The 21858-nt window shown below is 38.9% G+C and overlaps 1 protein-coding gene across 1 annotated transcript; it reads left to right on the top strand.

Moving 5' to 3' along the window:
• Positions 1-60: 60 nt before the first annotated feature.
• ap2b1 (adaptor related protein complex 2 subunit beta 1) lies at positions 61-21372 on the top strand. Its single transcript, XM_038708368.1, has 22 exons — positions 61-208; positions 2459-2513; positions 2708-2813; positions 3486-3621; positions 4479-4724; positions 6766-6956; positions 7549-7770; positions 8460-8580; positions 9012-9107; positions 9433-9548; positions 9748-9913; positions 10646-10744; positions 11124-11383; positions 11764-11956; positions 13520-13561; positions 14684-14836; positions 15467-15612; positions 15827-15956; positions 16356-16440; positions 16772-16858; positions 17756-17910; positions 19175-21372. The coding sequence occupies exons 2-22, from the start codon at positions 2477-2479 to the stop codon at positions 19247-19249; spliced, it is 2862 nt and encodes a 953-aa protein (XP_038564296.1). The 5' UTR covers positions 61-208; positions 2459-2476; the 3' UTR covers positions 19250-21372.
• The last annotated feature ends 486 nt before the right edge of the window (positions 21373-21858 follow it).

The following is a 21858-nucleotide window of genomic DNA, read 5'->3' as shown; positions in this document are numbered from 1 at the left end:
AAACTCGAACAGCATACGTCTTCATACCATTGGATTTCTTAAATCCATGTCTGAAGGTCTCAACACAATAGGGAAGTTGTCCAGTTTCCGATGACGGTGAACGTGCCATCACAATCCATATTCTCCATCTTCCTCCAACCAGGCAAGGGACCAACTTGCGTCTTGCACCCATCGTAAAAAAATTTCCCGCTGACCTACACTCAACCAGGTATTAAATATTTTACTGTTCAACATTGCTATACCGTTACTGCTATGTTTGCGTGATTTCGTGTCGATCAGTCAGCTGTGTAGCTCATCAATCACACAGCTAACGTTACGTTATCATAGCTCCTGTCAGCAGCAGTGATAACTGGGCCGCTAATCACTTTTCTGTTTTGATGTCACATTTAATGTTATACCATTACAAGTCACACCCCACCCCAAAGCTTGCTGGTGCAGGTTAACGTTACCCCATAGCTAGTTGGGGTTGTAACGTTAGTTGTAGTCGTTGTTAGCTCGCTAACGTTAGCTATCACCGCCCGTGATTAAACTGATGCTTTTAACGTTAGCATGGAGCAGGCTAACTATAACGTTAGCAAAGTGAATCTGCTGTTAACGTTATTTGAGTAAATTGAAGCTAACTTGGCAACACACACATCACAATATTGGAGATGTCACGACTTATTTAGGGCTGTCTATAATTTAACAGCTAAAACTGTTACGTTATACTTAAAATACGAATTGTTTAGGATGTAACGTTAGCTAACGTTAGTTCTATGTACGTTGAGATAAGTTAAGTTGTTTGTAAGTTAACGTTACGGCAGCAGATGAAACGTCAGCTAACTTTATTTTACGCTAATGTATTGTGTAACGCAAGCTAGCTAGCACCTGTAATAAAATTGAAACACACCCTAAATGCTCAAGCAAGCCAACTCTGCCAGAGGCAGTTTGAGTAACATGTCTGTGTAGCATCCCACAAACGTTAAATTACAAAACACCAGCGCCCTGTTGGAGTCATAATACCACCTCCTTTGGACATAACTTAGTTGACAAAAGCCAGTCTGTACTGTGTTAATTTAATAAATGTGTAAATATAAACAACCTGATATTGACCTACACTACATGGTCAAAAGTATGTGGAGACCTGAAGATTTCACCCAAACATAATGGTTGAAAATGTCATTTCAGAACCATGGTCATTTATAGCATCCACTCTTCTTGGAAGGATTTTCACAATATTGTGGACCCTGCTTCTAGGGAGTAATTGCTCCTATTAGCCACAACAGCATCAGTGAGGTCATGAACTGAAAATGGGTGATAAGACCTGGCTCTGAGTTCAGTTCATCCCTAAATGTGTTGGATGGGGTTGAGGTGCAGGCCAGTCAGGTTCTTCCACACCAAACTGGGAAAACAATTTCTTAATGAACATTTGTTTGTGCACAGGGGCATTGTCATGTTGAAACTCCCCAAACTGTTGCCACAAAGTTGGAAGCACGCTTTACCATATCAGTGTGTATTAAAGAGCAAGTTTGTGATGTGGTTGGCTCATGGAATGACTTACACAAATGAGCAGTAGCCTGGCACATTTAGTGAGTCTTCAGTGGAACATCTGCTTCAAAGTAACATTCAAATATAGTACTGACCCTAGTCAATCTCTTGAAAAGAGTTGAGGTTTGAATACTTTTCTGATTAATTAGCATTTTTACTTTAAAGTAACTTCTTATTCAGTGCTTTAGCATTAAGGTACCTTGCCCAAACTATAATAAATAGAACCAGACTATTATTCCATCACCACCTAACTGTACAGTTGGCCTTGTGCATTCAAGATCTCTTGGCATCTGCCAAACACAAATTGTTCTGTCAGACTGCCAGATAGCAAACACTGATTCATCTGGTGCATTTTTCCCTCACTGTTTTGATGCAGTTTCAGTAAAAAGCTAAAATATCAATGGGAAACATCAGGTGTGTGTGTGTGTGTGTGTGTGACAGTTTTCATAGAAGGAGCATGTACTGTTGAGATCTATAGATTAATAAGAAAAGAGAGTGTATATAGGGAGTTGCAAATGTACAATCATCTGTATTTGAATATTAATGTATACTGGAAAATACAATCAACAATATCAAAAAAATAATATCAGTATTGTTGTCCAGTTTTTTATGTAGGACTGGATTCTATTCTGAATCCAATTTGAATCTGTATGTACTAAATGCAGATCATAATAACGTTAATGAAAAGGCCATTTCAGCCACATCAGATCATGTTGAAGGCAGCACAGATAAAAGACATGACTGACCTTCATGGAAATGGTGTGTGGTTTGATTATCATTAAGTCAAAGTCAGATCAGGGAGGGAGGAGAAAACAAACTGATATTGTATTAAGAAATTAAGTCTTATGTATGTGGAATTGGGAATGGTTAAAGGGGAATCATTAATTCAAATATTGCTAATGGCATAATGCAATGTATTTATTCTGTGCAGACTTAAGGACCCACCATCATGACGGACTCCAAATATTTCACAACAAACAAAAAAGGTGAGTGAGGACTGTCCGGTTATAAGTCATTTATAATTTGTCTAGTGAAGAATTTATTTAACCCTGAAACATACAGTTTCTTTTTATAAACACTGCAAGCTGCTTTAAGGTGGGAAAAATAATCTTAATTTGAACTGTCTGACTATATTCAAACAATGCTGCTGCTGATACTCACTGTGTGATTCATCTTCCAGGGGAGATCTTTGAACTGAAGGCAGAGCTGAACAATGAGAAGAAGGAGAAGAGAAAAGAGGCAGTAAAAAAGGTCATTGCTGCCATGACTGTTGGCAAGGATGTCAGGTACACCAGAAAATTTTAACTCTGACATAAACCAGACGGTAAAATTATCAACTGTGCTTTGTCCAGCAAATAACATTATAATCATAGCACAAATTAATCTTAGAGAGGTCAAATTATGTTTTTTGACTTTTTCCCTGTCATTATATTGTTTATCTTTTTTGTGCATGTAATAGGTTTGCAACGTGAAAAGTCCACCCATGAAATTTATGAAACATAATGTAACATGTAGCCATTGTGACCAGATTGTGTGTCCGCCTACTTTGGGGACCGGTTCCTGGAATCGATTGTAATTGGGCAAGCAAAAAAAAAGAAAAAAACATGAACCAAAATGACACAAGGTTCTTAAAAGTGAAAAGTGAGGTGAACACAGTCAGTGGTGGACTTAGGAATGAGGAGAAAATGGCTTGTGGAGCATTTGGAGCTCATTTTCAGACCTTTGCAAATCTGGCCAATCGGGAAACTGTTTTGTACAATTACACAAATGAGGAACCTTTTCAGATTATTGAGCTTTTCACCACTTAAAGACTGTCCAGACAACACATTGCAAGAGAGTATCCATTGGCCTATAGGGTGACATATTTATGACATTGTTCACAATGTGAACACAAGATGAAAACTGCCTTGAAGCCGCAAACTGTAAACTCTAACTGAGTCATCTTGCTTTGCTGGCAGTTCTTTGTTCCCAGATGTGGTGAACTGCATGCAGACCGACAACCTGGAGCTGAAGAAGTTGGTCTACCTCTACTTAATGAACTACGCCAAGAGCCAGCCTGACATGGCCATCATGGCCGTCAACAGCTTTGTCAAGGCAAGGCCCTAAATTAATTAGATTTTTCAAATGTGTATATTACTGCCAGGATATCCAAAACTGTGAAAGAAAATGCTGTTTATATTTTACCTGTCCACACTCAAATGAGAAGGCAGCTTTTTTTAGATTCATCCATTCATTTCCCGAGAACTGAGCGTTTAAAAAAAAAAAAAAATTAAAAAAAAGCTTAGTTCTTGGGTAATAAAAAGATGGATTTTGAAATTTAGCTGGTGTAAAGTGGACATGACTGTGCCTCCCACAGTTTCCCTACACAGGGTTCCTACAGGTCAGAGAAACCTATGATATAATCTCCAATCAATCAGTTGATTGGCAGAAAATTGATAATAGATTAATGATCCAGCTTCTTACCTGTGTGGATTTCTTGTTTTTCTTTGTCATATGTGACAGTAAACTTCTGATATGAGTATTGAGTAGTTCACTATTTCATGACATTTTATGGATAAAATGCTCAATCGAGAAGATAACTGACAGATTAATAATGAAAATATTTGTAGCTGCAGCCCTGATTGTCCTGCTGTTTGGAGATCTGCTTTCTAGACAAGCAAAGTCATGAATTTCAAGTTACATTCTTTGGAGATGTCAGGAGTGTGGTAGTATGTACACTTTATATTGTTATTATTGTAGAATATTCTTTAAAGCTGTTTTTCCCCCTGTAAACCCATCAAGTCAAGCTGCAGTGGAAAACATATTGGTTACTACTGTCCGACATTAATCAGCTGAAAATGTGTGTTAAATACACAAAGGAAACATCTAAGGTCTTAGAATGACTCTGACTTAGTCAAAGAAAGTTATTAAATTTCACTTTTGAAAACTGCTTTTCTTGTCTTGCCCTCCAGGACTGTGAGGACCCCAACCCTCTGATCAGGGCTCTGGCCGTCCGCACCATGGGCTGCATCCGGGTGGACAAGATCACAGAGTACCTGTGTGAGCCGCTAAGGAAATGCCTGAAGGATGAGGACCCATACGTGAGGAAGACGGCGGCTGTTTGTGTGGCTAAACTTCATGACATCAATGCCCAGATGGTGGAGGACCAGGGCTTCCTGGACTCCCTGAGAGATCTCATTGCTGACTCAAATCCCATGGTAGGTGTCAGTTCTTTTCAACTTGAGCATTTATGTCTGTTGTCCACTTATCAACACTACCCAGCGGGGATAAGGTTAAACTCAAACATATGAGTGCTTGTAGCATTTTAATGTCAGCTGTTTGCCATTGACATTTGTAGCCAACAACTGACCTCTGTTGCTTCCAAGAAGAATTTGCATGCAGCAGAGGCAGGCTTTTGCCTAGGAAATGACTTAGCGGCGGTGGTAAAATATATACAGTACATAACAGTATATGCTAGAGCCCAATTGATATAGGATTTTTAAGTCCATTGCCGATTTCAATATTTGAGGATTTTAAAATCCGATATACTCGATATATCGGCCGATATTCTTCTCCGCCCTTATTTTAAGAAACGCATGACATAAATAAAAGATTATCCCTAATATTTGTTATGTTGAGACCATACCAAGATACCAAGCCATAATGCTGTATAAAAAGAAACTTTTTTTATTGTTAGAAATAGTACTTTGAACAAAAGTACAACAAAATATGTTTGATAAATAAGAGCCAAATGTATAATACTACAGAAAACATTAAAAAAATATCTGATTTGTTATAAATTATGGTGTACTATTACTAATGAACATTAAATTAAATAGTGTATGTATTGTGGGGACCAGCAAAACAGAAACTATTAAAAATACCAATATACTACTACGACTACTAATAATAAGATATCAAATCTCATGTCACTGCTATAATATTAATATCCCCTGAAAAAAATATAAAATATAGTTAATACCTTAAATATAATCTGCCACAATTAGTACTTTCTTCTATGTAGCATATTCACATCTGGTTTATAGATAGATAACCTCTCGTTTCAGACGTACCGACTGTAAGACAAGCGCCTCGCAGATATATTTAGAAAACGTTAAACAATAACCGCTCATTAAAGTTAGCGCTCCTCTACTGATAAATGTGGTATTAGCCAGCTTTGTGGCTACTTTAGCAACAGGCAGCGTGAACTGCTGTTAAGTGATGTTTAAGAATATTTACAAGTAATGAATTAGAGAGAAATAAGGGGACCATTCGCTAGAACTGTTTCAAAAATAAATTTACAATCATGTTTGTCAGCAGCGTAACCACCACTCACCTATCAAACACACTGCTCGGAGAGGAAGTGAAAAACGGAAGGGTTAGGAAGTCTGGTCTGGTAAGAGGGGAAGTGATGAGGCATCTTTTATTATTATTTAAGTCACAGAGTTTGACCTGACAAATGACTAACACACTGGGAACTCTTGCTGCTGCAGTGTTTTGAACACAGGAGCTGCAGCGTGCCCTCTAGTGGGCAAACTATGCAACACTCATGACATGAGGGAAGGATCCGACTCTCTGTTTCTCTTTTTTAATAGTCATATCGGCTGTTATAAACGCCGATGCAGATGTATCTGCAAGTAGCTTATATCAGCCGATAACATCTGCTAAAGGATAAATCGGTCAGGCTCCGTATATGTTGTATATCACTAGCTAGATACAAGTTTTACCCAATACGGCTTGTGCCGAGCTTAAATAAGAATAAAGCAACTGCATATATGTATGATTGGCTCATTTGTCTGTATATTTTTGCAATTTCAAAATTCAAAAGCTTTTTATTCCTCGACTTTGCGTTGTGCTGCTCTGCTTAATTAATGCAAAGCGAACTTACGATGTGATCGTTCCATCAGTCACTAATGGATCGTGATCAGTTTAGTTACTATTCGATAACATAAAGAATAGCTTCACTCATTAAACACACAACCTTTACTCTGTAATGCAGTACCTCTGCTCTTTTTGCCTGAAGATTATTATTTTTAATACAAATTTTAAAAAGGTTAAGTTATAAAAGTAAGTAGTATATTCTGTTGAATAATTATCTTTTCCTCCACTAAAATAAATAATTCATGTGAGTATTGTCTCCATCATTTAAAGATACATTTTAACCAATTGCATAATTGAAGTTGATGAAATCCAAATGGAGTTATAGCCACAGAGTTACCCTGTTTAAAGTTCTCCTAACATAACACCTCCATCCTTTAGGTTGTGGCCAATGCAGTTGCTGCCCTGTCCGAGATTAGCGAGTCTCACCCCAACAGCAACCTGCTGGACCTCAATCCCCAGAACATCAACAAGCTGCTGACGGCCCTCAATGAGTGCACAGAGTGGGGACAGATCTTCATCCTGGACTGCTTGTCCAACTACAACCCCAAGGATGAGCGCGAGGCCCAAAGGTAGACGAAAGAGACGACTGCTGGTTGCTGTTCTCCCTGCGGACAATTTAATAATATTTTATTTAACAGCTACTTAGGTTGTTATATTAGTCAGTGTGAGCCACTACTGCTTATTGATTTATTTTAGTTTAATTAAACAAGGACACGGGAGTGCTATATGCAGCTTCAGATTTTTTCTTTACAAAAGATTCACTTTGTTAGGGAACTTATGGAAAAGCTTGATACTGTAGATAATAAGGTGTAATTATGTTGTGTTTGGGAAACTAGGAGGAGCTGAAAAAAATATAGATTTCGTTTCTTTTTTTAAAGATTTTTTAGGAATTTAATGCCCATATTAGATAGCACCAGTAGAGAGAAGACAGAGAGATGCAACTAAAGTCCCCAGCTAGACTCGAACTAGGGATGCTGTGGTTCATGGTCAGCATCTTAACCCATAAACAGGAAGATGCCCCAAAAACATGCATAAGAAGTAGTATTACGTAACCACTACACCACTCTTCCTTTTTTAAATGATGACTCACTTTATTCAGGATTAATGTTCCCTTCATTTTCATTACTGACTCACCTGTCCCTCCCTCCCTCCCATTCAAAGCATCTGTGAGCGTGTTACTCCCCGGCTGTCTCACGCCAACTCAGCCGTGGTGCTGTCAGCAGTCAAGGTGCTGATGAAGTTCTTGGAGCTGCTGCCCAAGGACTCAGACTACTACAACACGTTGCTGAAGAAGTTATCCCCACCACTGGTCACCTTGCTCTCTGGAGAGCCTGAGGTCCAGTATGTGGCCCTGAGGAACATCAATCTCATTGTCCAGAAAAGGTGTGCTGGATTTTCTCCTGCAGCAAATTTCATATCGCTACTACCCATTATATACTGTGTTGGTTTAAATACTTTTTAAAATACTTTTATTTGAATTATATTTGAAGAAAAATGTAGGGATATATGCCATTTTAACATGTTTTAAACATTATGTGTGAATGAAACTACAATAAGTAATTAAAAATAAAAAATCACATTTGAAACAGTTAGTAGACAAGACGTAGTAAAAAAGAAATCATCATTGCCCAGTGGATTCAGCTGTTTGGTGATTTCCTGAGGTTACAACTAAATAACATCTCTGAAATTTGGCATTCCTTTGATATATGTTTTTGTGAAATATTCACACATGCTCAAGCATTTTTCTCTGACTGCGCATGTTTTGCTACCACCTTCTAACTGATATTTATTTAGTATATTGGGCTTGGTCAGCAGACACGTAGGTAGGAATTTGTAACCCTAGCAGCATGAGGGTAACCCATAATACAACGCTCTCTTCCAGTATGAGCCGGTAGTGGCCCCATTTAAAAGGAACATCCGCCGTTTATGAATATGTAAATGTCCTCAAATAGAATATTACTGTTTTTCAGATGTAGTTCATAGTGAGTACAATCACACCCAAATTCCTCTGATCCTCTCGTTTCTTCTGGATCTTCCCACAGTCTAATGTGTAATGATCTGCTTGTCTGCAGGCCTGAGATCCTGAAGCAGGAGATCAAGGTGTTCTTCGTCAAGTACAACGACCCTATCTATGTAAAACTGGAGAAGCTGGACATCATGATCCGCTTGGCCTCTCAGGCTAACATTGCCCAGGTACCTTATATGAAACACAAATACTTTCTTTAACAATTATGGTTTGTAGCAACAAATGTTCTTTCTACGTATCTGCATAGAGGATGTATTTTTCATGTGTGATTGGATGGAGTGAAATATATTGAATTTCAGTATGGTATTTGGCCTTTTAGGACTCAAAAAAAACAATATTTGTTTTCAGTATTGTGCTTTTTGTATATGCAGTAAGTTTTGTATATGCATTAAGGTGAACTAGATTAATATATTAACTTTTTGTTCAAATCATGTTGTCCATTGTTAATAAAAGGTCAAGCTAAAATGCATCATTTTGACAGACTGGAACAAAATCAATGGAATTTAATCACAACTAAAAATAAACTGGTAAATATGTGTGTGGAGTTGTATTGTGCACACATACAGTATATTTCACTGCACTTCTCTGTCACTTTCAGGTGCTGGCTGAACTGAAGGAATACGCCACGGAGGTGGATGTTGACTTTGTACGCAAGGCTGTACGAGCCATTGGACGCTGTGCCATCAAAGTGGAGGTAAGAAATGCTCATATTGCCGAACTCTACACTCAAGTCTTCTCATGTGTGTTACACAAGAATCTTTATTCACTTAAGCCACGGTTGTAGCTTCAACTTTTATAATCCATCTTAATTGCATGCAACAGAAATCTGACCGAATCTGTTTAGCAGTTTAGTTTATTAATTTTCTCACCTCATTCCGATTTGGTGTAATTCAAATTGTTCTGTATTTAGCGATACTTCGGGCCACTGCAAACAAATTTAAGCGATAAGTTGCTTTATGAGTTATGACCTTTTCCCCTGAGTATTGGTGACATGGTGCCTTTGTTCTGTTCCTCTCTAGCAATCAGCTGAGCGCTGTGTCAGCACCCTGCTGGACCTGATCCAGACCAAGGTCAACTACGTGGTTCAGGAGGCTATTGTAGTCATCAGAGACATCTTCCGCAAGTACCCCAACAAGTATGTTTCCCACTGAACTCTTCAGAGTTGCGTAACAAATAACCACAATTAACAAACAGTCCTTTGACAAAACATTGTTAGTTGAGATAGTCCATCCATGGGTGTCTCTAATCGCTATATTTAGTATACATTGTACATTGAAGATGTAAGCTGCTTGTAAAGCTTCAGTCTGACTGCAGAATTTACTGGTGTTTTTCAGGTATGAAAGCATCATTGCCACACTGTGTGAGAATCTGGACTCTCTGGACGAGCCTGATGCTCGTGCTGCCATGATCTGGATTGTTGGCGAGTACGCAGAGAGGATCGACAACGCCGACGAGTTGCTGGAGAGCTTCCTCGAAGGCTTCCATGATGAGAGCACCCAGGTGGGTTCATCAAAAATAAAAGCACATGGCAGGTTTTTCACTGGCAATTAACTGAGGTGCACTTGAATTGTGTACATACAGAATCTTAAACATCAAGTTCACCAAGTTACTCTGTTTTGGAAAATTCCACAGCTGTCCTAAAAGCCTCATTTTGTAGCGGTATATGTTTTACACAGATTTAAAATATATTGTAGTATATGTTATAGTTTTGTCAGCTTATCCAATATAATACATCCATCTTCTGAGTTCGTATTGAAAGGATGAGATTTAGGAAGACCAGATGATTGGGGTTGTCTTGACGAGGCAAGAGACACGAGCAGTCAGACTTTCAGACAGGTTGTAAATAATCCAACAGTTTAGCCAGATTATTATTATTATTATTATTATTAAATATATTATGATAATAAGTAGTAGGGTTGGTCAAAGTTGAACAAAGGTGGTCTGTAAACTGGCATTTTTTTTAAAACCATGCCCAGAATGCAACCTACCAGTACCAGTGACATAAACCATTTCTGTCCTTGTTGAGCAAACATTGGAGCAGTGTTTTTTCTGTGTACATTGTTGTTGATTCTGTAAGCTGTCAGCTGTTTCTATGTGGATCCAACAAGGCCTTCATGGCAACCGTAACAGTGTGGACATGATCACGCTTTGCCTTATTTGGCTATTTCCGTACTTATTTCAAATTTTGAGGGGCTTTGACCATAATATAACCAGGTGTGCTTTGATTTACAGGTGCAGCTCACTCTGCTGACTGCCATCGTAAAGCTGTTCCTTAAGAAGCCATCAGAGACTCAGGAGTTGGTGCAGCAGGTGCTCAGTCTGGCCACTCAGGTGAATGTTGTCTTTTATTCTGAAAGAAATGCATGTTGCACTGAGTCTGAGTCTGATTCTGATTTTGATGATTTATTTCTTCACTGCTGGATTATGTTGCCATTTTTCTGCTCTTACGCAGTCCTGTAAATATCTGGGGTTTGTTTTTGCTCAGCTCATACAGTCTGACATCTGAAAGGCATCACTTTCTGTTACATATCAAAGTATTGTTTACTATTTTTATACAATTGACAATTGCTTGTTTAGTTAAGTTGGACCTCTGTTAGCTACCATCATAGTAACAGCTGATCCAACTGGGGTCCACATGATCTAATTCTTACCCTAATTAAATGCAATGGGAAACTTTTCAGCACATGATGAACTCTCTGCTCCTCTGCAGGACTCTGACAACCCTGATCTGCGTGACAGGGGCTATATTTATTGGCGCCTGTTGTCCACTGACCCAGTGACAGCCAAGGAGGTGGTGTTGTCAGAAAAGCCCCTGATCTCAGAGGAGACGGACCTCATTGAGCCCACCCTCCTGGACGAGCTCATCTGCCACATTGGCTCCCTGGCTTCAGTCTATCACAAACCCCCCAGTGCGTTTGTTGAGGGCAGCCACGGAGTCCACCGGAAACACCTTCCTGTGCAGCACAGCAGGTCAGACACACTGTGCACATCGTGGCGGACCCACATTTCAGCTTTTCTACTGGCAGTTGTGTGCCCTTTGATTATACTTGCATGACTCTGACACTGATAATACACAGAGCAACTTTTAGAGCAATCGTGCAGGGCAACGTTGCCATCAATGGTAATGAGTAAAGCTTACTACTGTAATCTCCTTCCCCCACCACTCTTCCACCTGCCCCGCACCGCCGCTATCCGTTCAAAACATAGTCGGATTGCCCAGCAACATTGCTAAAAAAGTTGCCCCGGGTATCATCAGCTTTTGAATTTAAGTTTTTACCACATTTGTGTTGGTGATGGACTTCTGCAAATACTTTCCCTTACCAGTACTACTGTTTCTTTTCCAATGACAGCATTGATACAGGCGAGAGCCCAGTGAGCAGTGGGCCGGCAGCTGCCATGGACCAGCCACATGTAATTCCCAGTCAGGGTGACCTGCTGGGTGATCTGCTGAACCTGGACCTGGGCCCTCCAGTCAATGTGCCCCAGGTCTCATCCATGCAGATGGGTGCAGTGGACCTTCTGGGAGGAGGCCTGGACAGCTTGGTGAGCTTGAAATCACACAAACACATTCATTTTGCTATAGAGTGCAGGCATTGGCTAAACTTTGCTGAAGACCCAATCAGCTTTCTATGCTTCCTTGTTTTTTGTACCAATGTGTCTGCTTACCTTGACTAATGGTTTGGCATGAGGAGTACAAAGGATAACAAGTTGATTACAGCCACTCACCCCACAAAATCTCTACAGCTGTAATTAACACACATTTATATCTGTCGCTTGACATACACACATCATTTCTAAATCCCCATTCAGCACTTTTTAAATAAAAATAAAAATGTCAATTTGTGACCCAGTTTTACATATTTCAGGCATTCAAACTCCTCACCCTTCGGTAAAAATCACCGTTTTGAAACCAAAATGCGTCACCTACATGTGTTGCACAGATAAGATGAGAAAATATTTTGTAGCAAGAGGGGGGTGGGTCGTTGGGTCAGTTATGGTTATATCTACCGAGTCCACTCTAGCGTGAGCTTTGCAAATGTACAGCTACATATGCCTAACCAATCGTCTCGTCTAATGGCTAAACGTGACAGCCAATCAGAGGCAGAGTAGGTCTTTTTTCAAGTCCGCTACACTGCAGAGTCTGACAGCTGAACATGTTAGGACGTTACTGCTGAAACGGTCGGAAAGCAAGCCTGATGTAAGACATAAGTAAGCTAGCTTTCAATATTAACTGTTCTGTCAGATACAGTAATGTTAACAATTTTATAATTTAGACTGCTTTTATTAACCATTAATGTTAGCTAAGGTAATTGTTAATTTATGGAGACCAGAGGCAGAACAGTAGGCTACATGTAAGGAAGGTTAAAGTCAACAGGAGAAAAATGTGTCGATATTGGTGTTGTTTACACTGGGGACATGTACCCACCACTTTTCTGAATAGCTTGCAACAAGAAATGTTAAATAATAAATGAAAAGGATTTGAGAAATTTAATTTGCACTTATTGATTTATTTAACTTAAATCAAGCTACTAATTATAAAATGACCCCAAAACATGCAGCACCTGACAGTAACTGTAACAAATTCTTGACAGTTTCTTTTTCCATTCTCTTTTATTTTTGGATTTTCAATTGTCGCCTGCCACCTGAATTTTGTTTACATAAATCAAAACATTTCCACCATAAATTATCGTCAAAATGGCATGATCCTTGTGTCGTTGCGAAGCTTCGACTGTGAGATTGACAGTCGAATCAGGCTCCGCCCATCGATGCATCGAATCTTCGACTATTTGGGGTCAGCCCTAATAAACACAATTATTTTTTCCATCAAAAATCTCTGTCAGTTGCTGTATTTTTCCTATGTTAATAGTCACTTTTCCATTTCTCCAAGCCGCTGGAATAACTGGACTTCTTTATAATATTCTTGCAGATTTTAATATCTTTTTTTAATGTCTAACATACCATGCAGAGAGTTGCTACATTCCCAGAAAGTGAGGGCACCTCTTAATAGTTTGCAGCTGCTAAAAAGTCTTTGTCTCTGTCTTTGTGTGTTCGATCTGTCTATGATGTTTGGATGCTGACTTTGGGGGCCTCTCTTCTCTCCTGTAGCTGGGGGGAGACCTGGGCGGAGGTGTTGGGGGAAGTCCAGCTGTAAGTCCAGCCCTTCTGATTGGCTGTCTACCTGTTTGCATGCTCTCTGAATTAAACCCACCACACTCTCAAACCAGCTTCTTCAAGTTTTCACCATGTTTTTTAAACCTGGCTTCTCTGTCTTACACTCTTACATTTTCAGTTAGAAGACCACACGGATGTTTTGCATGTTTTAGCCCATTTTCTGGCTGAAAAGAACCATCCGACAAGTTTCACTAGCAGTCATCTTTATTTAGATAGGCCTTATATGAACGTGCTTTAGTTTGAAAGTTCTATCCTTCGCTTGGATTTAAAGATAAATCTTTTGTACACCTGAATGGAGAAGCTGCTGGTTCAAAAGTATTTTCTCCCAACTTGCCATTTGTAACAATCCTAGACAGTAGGTTTACGTTGTGGCTACCAGTTTTAATTATTTAAACTCTGTTTCTGAGAAATCACATTTTGTCCCCCTTCATCTTGTCATGGCTATTGTCCTAAAGACTTAGTTACTGATGAGCCTCGGTCATAGTTGCTATGTAGTAGAAGCTAGTGAGAGCTGCGAATCAGAGCCGTAAAATTCAAAATTCAGTACTTTCCACACCTGTTCCAGAATTTATCTGAAAAGTCTGAAGAGTCTCTAGACTCAACTAGAAAGTATTTGTTAAGTGTACCATAGTAGATTTTTTTGCACTTTTTTCCCCCAGCATATTTGGTTACTTTACTATTATTACTTGAAATTTGCTTGAGTTAAATATCCAACACAAGGAACTTAATGTCAGCTTTTGTTATTTTTGCAAGTGCTGACTGAAAAGGCTGCAGTCATAACCTTCAAAAATCTAAAACAAAATGGTATGATCATTATAGCTTTGTAATAAATGGGCTAAAACACACAAAACCACAGGTTGTTCACACTCTTTTTCATAAGGACTTATCACATAAGTCACATAATCACATAATCAAATTTTCACATTCAAATGTTTTTTTCCACATAAACACTGGAGAGTTTTATTAATTGTTTCTTCCTCTGGCATGACTTCAGCCTGTCTGTGTGATTCTCTTTGTAGACTTATAGAAAATTGTCAAGTTGCCAATGATGTTTACTAAAATTACTTAGATTGTGTGTTTTTGTTGTGATCGCTTTAGGTGGGACAGAACTTCATCCCCTCATCTGTCCCCAGTACTTTTGCTCCGTCACCTACACCAGCGCCTCCAGCCGTCAGCAGCGGCCTCAACGACTTGTTTGAGCTTTCCACAGGCATGGCCATCACTACTGGGGGCTATGTAGCCCCAAAAGCAGTGAGTTATTTTATACTTTTTCAAAATCGCAAATAATTTCAGTCTAATTTCCTGAGCTGTAATTTAATGTAATCATTTCACTGTTCAGGATTCACTTTTGCATAACGTAACACTACAGCAGTAGTATGTGGTGAGTCAATAAAAAGACATTTACTAGTTGTTTCATTGTTTTTGAGCATATTGTGGACCAGACTGAGTTGTGTTTTATACAGTAATAATATGAGACTTAAAGTCTGACATTAAAACTTTGACTTAAAACTCCGGAAAGATGAAGGTGACAATAATGTTGTCCTGTGTTGTGATGATTCAAAGGTAGAATATGGTGTTATACTGTTACAAAGTAATTTTTCCAGGCGTGTACACTTGCATGTATTTGGTTGTCCTTCACAGTTTGCAGTATTGCATTGTGATGTAGCAGAAGTTTTATTTTTTATTTTTTATTGCTGGAAAAGTGTTTTTGTGGTGGCATTGACATCAATGGGGTGACTGCATTTTTTTCACGCAGTGCTAATGTCTGAACACTTTCATGGAAATGTGAGACCTTTCATGGTCAGGCAATGTACCTACATGTGGTTAAAAAAACTACTATTAGCATCTATAGAATTAATTAAACTGGTACCTTTTCACCAGGTGTGGCTGCCTGCAGTGAAAGCTAAGGGACTGGAGATCTCTGGCACCTTCTCTCGCCGCCAGGGTCACATGTACATGGACATGACCTTCACAAACAAGGCCCTGCAGCACATGACCGACTTCGCTGTTCAGTTCAACAAGAACAGGTCAGTGAGATGAGTCGCTGTGTTCAGCTACAACATAATTACCCTGCAGTTAAATCATCATCACTCTGAAACAATAAAGCTGCTGTATTAGACTGATTTTGTTTTAGCTCGTACCTCATAAATTGACAACTGAGTGCATATATTGTAATTTAATATTGGAACTGAATGTCACAGATGTTTAATTTTTATTTGTTGGTTTGTTTCCTACATGTAGTTTTGGGATGATCCCTACCAGTCCTTTGCCCATTCACACTCCGCTGATGCCCAGCCAGAGTATTGAGGTCTCTTTGCCGATCAACACCGTTGGGCCAGTCATGAAAATGGACCCACTTAATAATCTGCAGGTACAGAAGCACTCGCTCCTCAGACATTTGAAAACACAATTAAAAGGTACAGAAAAAAAATTGCTGTTTATTCCCTTTCAAAATAGGTGGAGGTGAAGGAAGGTACAGAGTACTTAAAGGGAGATTAAGTGATTCTGCAGAAGGATTGTTGAGCTACCAAACAAATACGCCCCAGTGTTTCCCCTACCATGTTTTCCCTTCTCTACTGTTCGAGTTTACAAAGCAGTTTTTGTGCGAAGTGGACAGAGACATTGATATGAAATTTAAGCATTGCTTTTGACGATAATTTACAGCTCGGCGCATCTCAGCCTTACAAAACAAGCATGACGAGAACAAGGAGCGTTGGAACACATTCATCTAATGTCAAACCCACGTTCTCTTTTGTTTATTTGTACACAGGTGGCTGTGAAGAACAGCATCGATGTCTTCTACTTCAGCGTACTTATCCCTCTCAACATATTCTTTGTTGAAGATGGAAAAATGGGTATGATTGTTACAACATCACATTTCTTCACACCCTTACATCAGTGGTAAATAATATCTTTCACAACCACTGAAGCAGGAATAAAATATTAACTGGAAAATACATATTTATTCATATAGTTCTCACATTGGTTTATAAAATATATATTCTGTAGAGTTTAAGACTCTAAGCACCAAGTAAGTACTAAGCACCATAAGCAAAAAGAATGCTCATTATTTTCTTATGTATTTATCAACCAGCCAATAATGTGTAGTGATTCTCTGTGTGGAAATGAATTCTCAGCTCCCACATCATGTTGATAAGTTTTTTGGGGGATTTTTTCCTTCTTCAGAGCGACAGGTGTTCCTGGCTACCTGGAAAGACATCCCCAATGAGAATGAGCTACAGTACCAGATAAAGGAGTGCCACCTAAATGCAGGTAAACATGTTCGTGAATAAATTTCCCTCAGTCATGCAGCATTTTTGTTTTTTTTAATGTCTTGTTCTTTTAAAACAGATTTGATTATGATGAGTTTGCCAAGGCAGCAAGCCTGCACAAAGATGACGGGCTAAAGACAACAGGAGACAACATAAAGCAATAGAAAGTTCCTCGCTGGCAAAACATGACATTATTTATCAATCAGAGTGGCTTTACTAAACATGCGGTTGAGTGGGCAACACATTTAGAGCTCAGTGGTCTTCCTCATGCAGCATTGATAATTCTGAATTTACTGCACTTTTGATCCCGCAGCAGGCTTCAGGCTTGACGTTGAAAACAAATATGCTCATCCCAGCACTGGCCTCAGTATCACTTTAAGGAAATGTCATCAGAAATCACGTCTGGACTGACAACCATACAAAGATCTTACCCTTTTGTCTGTTTTCTTTTTCCACCCACATGCCTCTCTTGGGATACTTCAACATTTCTTCTACCTTTGTACCTAAAGGACTGTTTCAACTTCTTTACTTTTAGAAGTTGCCCATAATTGTGCCACTATTATCCTGGCAACAGGAAGGCTAATAACCCACGGTGGTTTTTCTTATCATGGTACAGTGTTGTAGAATACCTCGTCTGAAGGGTGCCAGTCACACTTCATTAAAATCCTCATAGAGCTAATTTACCATAAGCCCTTTGCCAGCTGTAGAGTTTGCATTATGTCATGTGCATTAGTGTTAGCGCCTATAGTTATGACGGTTCCAGTAGTGATTACAGCCGTGTGTGTGTGTGTGTGTGTGTGTGTGTGTGTTTCATGTTGTTTCTTTTTGTTCAGTAATTAGACGGTAGCACCAAGTGGCATGGTGTGTTACTTACTTGCCCTTGATTCTGGTATTGCAGACACAGTATCAGGGAAGCTACAGAATAACAACATCTACACCATTGCCAAGAGAAATGTAGAAGGCCAGGATATGCTCTACCAGTCCCTCAAGCTAACCAATGGCATCTGGATCTTGGCTGAGCTCCGTATTCAGCCTGGCAACCCCAACTACACGGTACAGTATTCAACAATCAGTTTTTACTATGACAGCCTTCAGCTTTGTTTGTTTGATGTTCAATTATTTGCACATAATTTGTGGGAAAACAACCAGCCATTAATGTGTAGTGATTCTGTGTATGGCCTCATAATATTATATTCCAGGTGACAGTTGGTTAGAAAGGGATCATTGATCATGTTTAATACGTTTGTAGCTGTTTCACACATTGTGTTTGTTGTGATTTATAATTATAAGAAATCATACAATAGTACCCAACACTCGTGTGTGTCTGTTATTGTGAACTCTACCAAAGTATTTTGAAAATTTCAGTCTGTGTAAACACTAACTGTCTATAATTATCAATAGGAAAACTACCCAAAGGCTGTTAGTTAGTTAGTAGTTGTGTGTGGGGTGGGGAAGTACTTTTATGTCGTAGATGTAGGTGTGTCTCTGTGATAAAGTAGGTATTTAGATTTTCTATGCATATATTTTATATTTTATGACTTTTTCATGTAAAATATATTTTAATCCTCAAAATGTCTCATGTTTCGTCCAAAACCCAAAGACATTCAGTTTACAGTGATATAAAAGCAGCAAATCTTCACATTGAAGAGGAGGATCCAGAGTCTGAAGCATTTTATTTATTATTTTTCTTCCAATTGACTAATTGGTTCAGCTTTAATTCCGTGTTATGTGAAAGTAGAAATACTATAGTAACCACTATGCATCAGCTTGTCTGCCTGTAATAATTGATTCTACGCTAAGCAATAAGTAATCCAGAGCAATGATCAATTTTATTCAATTTAGTAACTACCTAAAAATGCTGCAGTTTACTCACTCAATTTTTGTGTTGAATGAATGGCAAATCCAAAATGCATCGTCTCATAACTTTTTGGATGATTTGCTGTCATGATTATCTGTTTGGAATGACTTGCAAATTTTCTTCATTTTGTGTTAACAAAGAGAATCAAGTCCCTTTTTTACTGATAGGAAAACAAGGCGAGCACTAGATCAGAGTGACATTTCACAAACGCTCACAGGAGTAAAATCTGCAGTCTGATGCAAACTTAGTATCATTTTGAATGAAATATTGACATTTTTCTCTCATTCAGCTATTCAATTGTGCGATGGCCTTCATGACTATGCATTCATCAGCTGTGCAGTCTAAGTAATTTAAAGACAGAATTGACTTTTATCTTAAAACAGCGTCTTTTCGATAGTATGTATGAGTGAAGGTGTCTCCCGTTGTAAGTAACTCTCTGTCCTCTCTTCGTTTCCACAGCTGTCTCTCAAGTGTCGGGCCCCTGAGGTTTCTCAGTACGTCTATCAGATGTACGATGCTGTGCTGAAGAATTGACCTGCTCTAACACTTAGCAACTCTGCTTCATCCTCACAACAAACCGCAGTCATTCATAATTTTTTTTGCCAACTGTAGCTAACTGCCAAAACAAGGGAATCCAAACAGTAAATGATAAATACTAAATCTTTTTTTGGAATATTGGGTGTATTTTTCCTCAGAGATCAACAAGGCAAATGTCAGTTAATACAAATGTGTTCTGCTGTGATCACCATACTGTAGTTCTGTATATTGTACTGAAGTTATAGTACTAACACTGTTGATGTTTCCTTTATTTTGGCAGTTGAAAGCATGATTACAACTCCCCATTTCGATTTTTGCCTCCCAGTAAAAACATGTCTACCATTCCATCCTTAACTTAGTGTCTTAATGTTGTAAAGATGTGACTGAAGGTAAAACTGTTTATTTGTACTGTGTGGCTCACACTTTATTTTTGATACTTGCTTTGCTTCAGTTGTACCCTCATAATAATACCAGTTTTGTTCCTATTGCCATTAATGTGCATGTGAAGAGTCAAAACCAACACTGTGTTTGTCAGAAGCTACTACTCTCTGTCCTACAGTAGATTTGCCTCCTGGAGTTCAAATACCGTTTCTTGAGACAACGTTGAATTGACAAATATACATAACGTTGAGCAGCATATGTGTTGCAGTTATTCCTGTCATGACTTTTAACAAGGCTGCTTGTTTTTAATAGGATTACTTACTGTGTGTGTGTGTGTGTGTGTGTGTGTGTGTGTGGTAAAATTTCATTGCTGCTTCCCACCGCAGGTGATACAGGTCCAGCATTTGATCTTTCCATAAGCCTTCAGCACATTCTGTCTTTACTAACACTCCACCCTTTTCACCTCAGCTTCGTGTAAATGGCTTGGGAATATTTTAAAGCTTTTTCTTTTTGGTGTTTTTAATGGTCAAATAAAAAAAAACATAAAGACAGTTGGCGGGGATACAATTGGGAATAGTAAAAACAAAAAGAAAAGAAATATTTAGGCCATGTGAAGAAACTTCAATTGACCTGGAATAATAGATCACAAGTTTACTTAATTAAAAAATCAAAAATACATCCAGTTACATGCAGGCTGTGTAAGTGGAGGGATGCAAACCGCCAGAAGAACAGACTGTCAAGAAGCTTCTGATTAGCAAGTGCAGTATATTAAATTCTCGGGCAAAATTGCCAGGCAGCCATTATTTTCAACTTGAAAGTTTCTGTTCGTTGGATTTGAACAACTATACAAACCCACAGTAACTACTGTTTGTGTTAACACACCAGGGCCACTCCTTTTCGTTCTCTGCAACCACAGTTGTACACGGCTTTTCACACCTACATTGTCATTCCTATTTATTGTGCATCTACCTCTGCTTGTTTCCTTTTTAACTGGCTTTATTGTTGCATTAGCTTCAATTCTGTAATGTGCTTTAAATGTTTCCACCGTTTTCTTTTAATACTAGTGCTGCTTTTGTAATCTTAATGCCATTGTTGTCAAGCGAGCTAAATGTGTGGCAGGTCAGCCAAACCGATCTCACAAGACCAAGCATCCACGCAAATGAAATGAAAGCCTATGTTTGAGTACCCCGGTGTCAATATAACCTTCAAATGTTGGCGTTGTTTGTGATATTGTACATTGGGGCACATACGCCCTAAGACCCAGAGTTGCTCTAGTACAGTGTATTTCAGTGATGGTGTAGTTTGTGTAGCTAATACATAAAAATGTTTTGGTATTCCCCTGAAAATGAAATGAAGCTTTGCCTCTTATCTATTCAAAAGTGAAGGCTTTTTCGACGTATCAGTTGTATTGGTGACACTATTTTCCCACATGGTAATGTAAAAATATGTTTATGAGCCTGCATGAGCCCACTGTCAATTTTATCCTTTTTAATTTTACTCCTCTCCCAACCTCATGTCTCTGCTGTAGAGCAAATTTTTTTTTTTACGCAGCATTGTCTCAAGCACTCCCACAAATAGAAGTATATACAAAATGGTTTCCAATAAAACTGAATCTATAGAGAGAGCTACCGCAGCATGGTATGAAATGGAATATTTCTATCATCATTGCTGTAACCCTGTTGTAAATGATTTGTTATTGTCACAGTGCCACATCTTATGTCAATAAATTGTCAAACACATGATGCATCACTGTGTGATCAGATGTCCGGTATGCAAAAAACAGAGTGGACTTGAGAGAGGGGTCACACTTCAGTGGAATGTGAAGGGAGAAACATACACCACACACGCACATAACCAAGGGCCAGTATCACAAAACAAGATTAGTAGCTTAACTCGACTTGCAGAATAACTACACAAATTTAGCAGAACTTGTCTTTGTGTTTTAGCTGATATCGGTGGATGTGGACATGCTAAGCTTGTCTGAACATACGAAACAAAGAAACCCATCTCAGCTTTTTATCTCATCAGTCGGATCCGACAAAAACATAAATCATGTCCTTTGAGCCGGAACTGAACCAGCGACCTAAGGATTACCGACATTATGAACCTACAGTCCTCCGCTCTACCAACTGAAAGATCGAAGGGAATGAAATAGGGATGAAGACAGCCAGATTTAGCAGAACTTGCCGTTGTGTTTTACCTGATATCGCTGGATGTGGACATGC

Source organism: Micropterus salmoides, unplaced genomic scaffold (genome assembly GCF_014851395.1).
Source record: "Micropterus salmoides isolate LMB-PRFRI ecotype aquatic unplaced genomic scaffold, ASM1485139v1 Ms_hic_scaffold_9, whole genome shotgun sequence".
In the NCBI taxonomy this organism is placed as follows: Eukaryota; Metazoa; Chordata; class Actinopteri; order Centrarchiformes; family Centrarchidae; genus Micropterus; species Micropterus salmoides.
The sequence above is the reverse complement of the archived record's forward strand: the minus strand, read 5'-3'. Positions and strand labels throughout refer to the sequence as shown.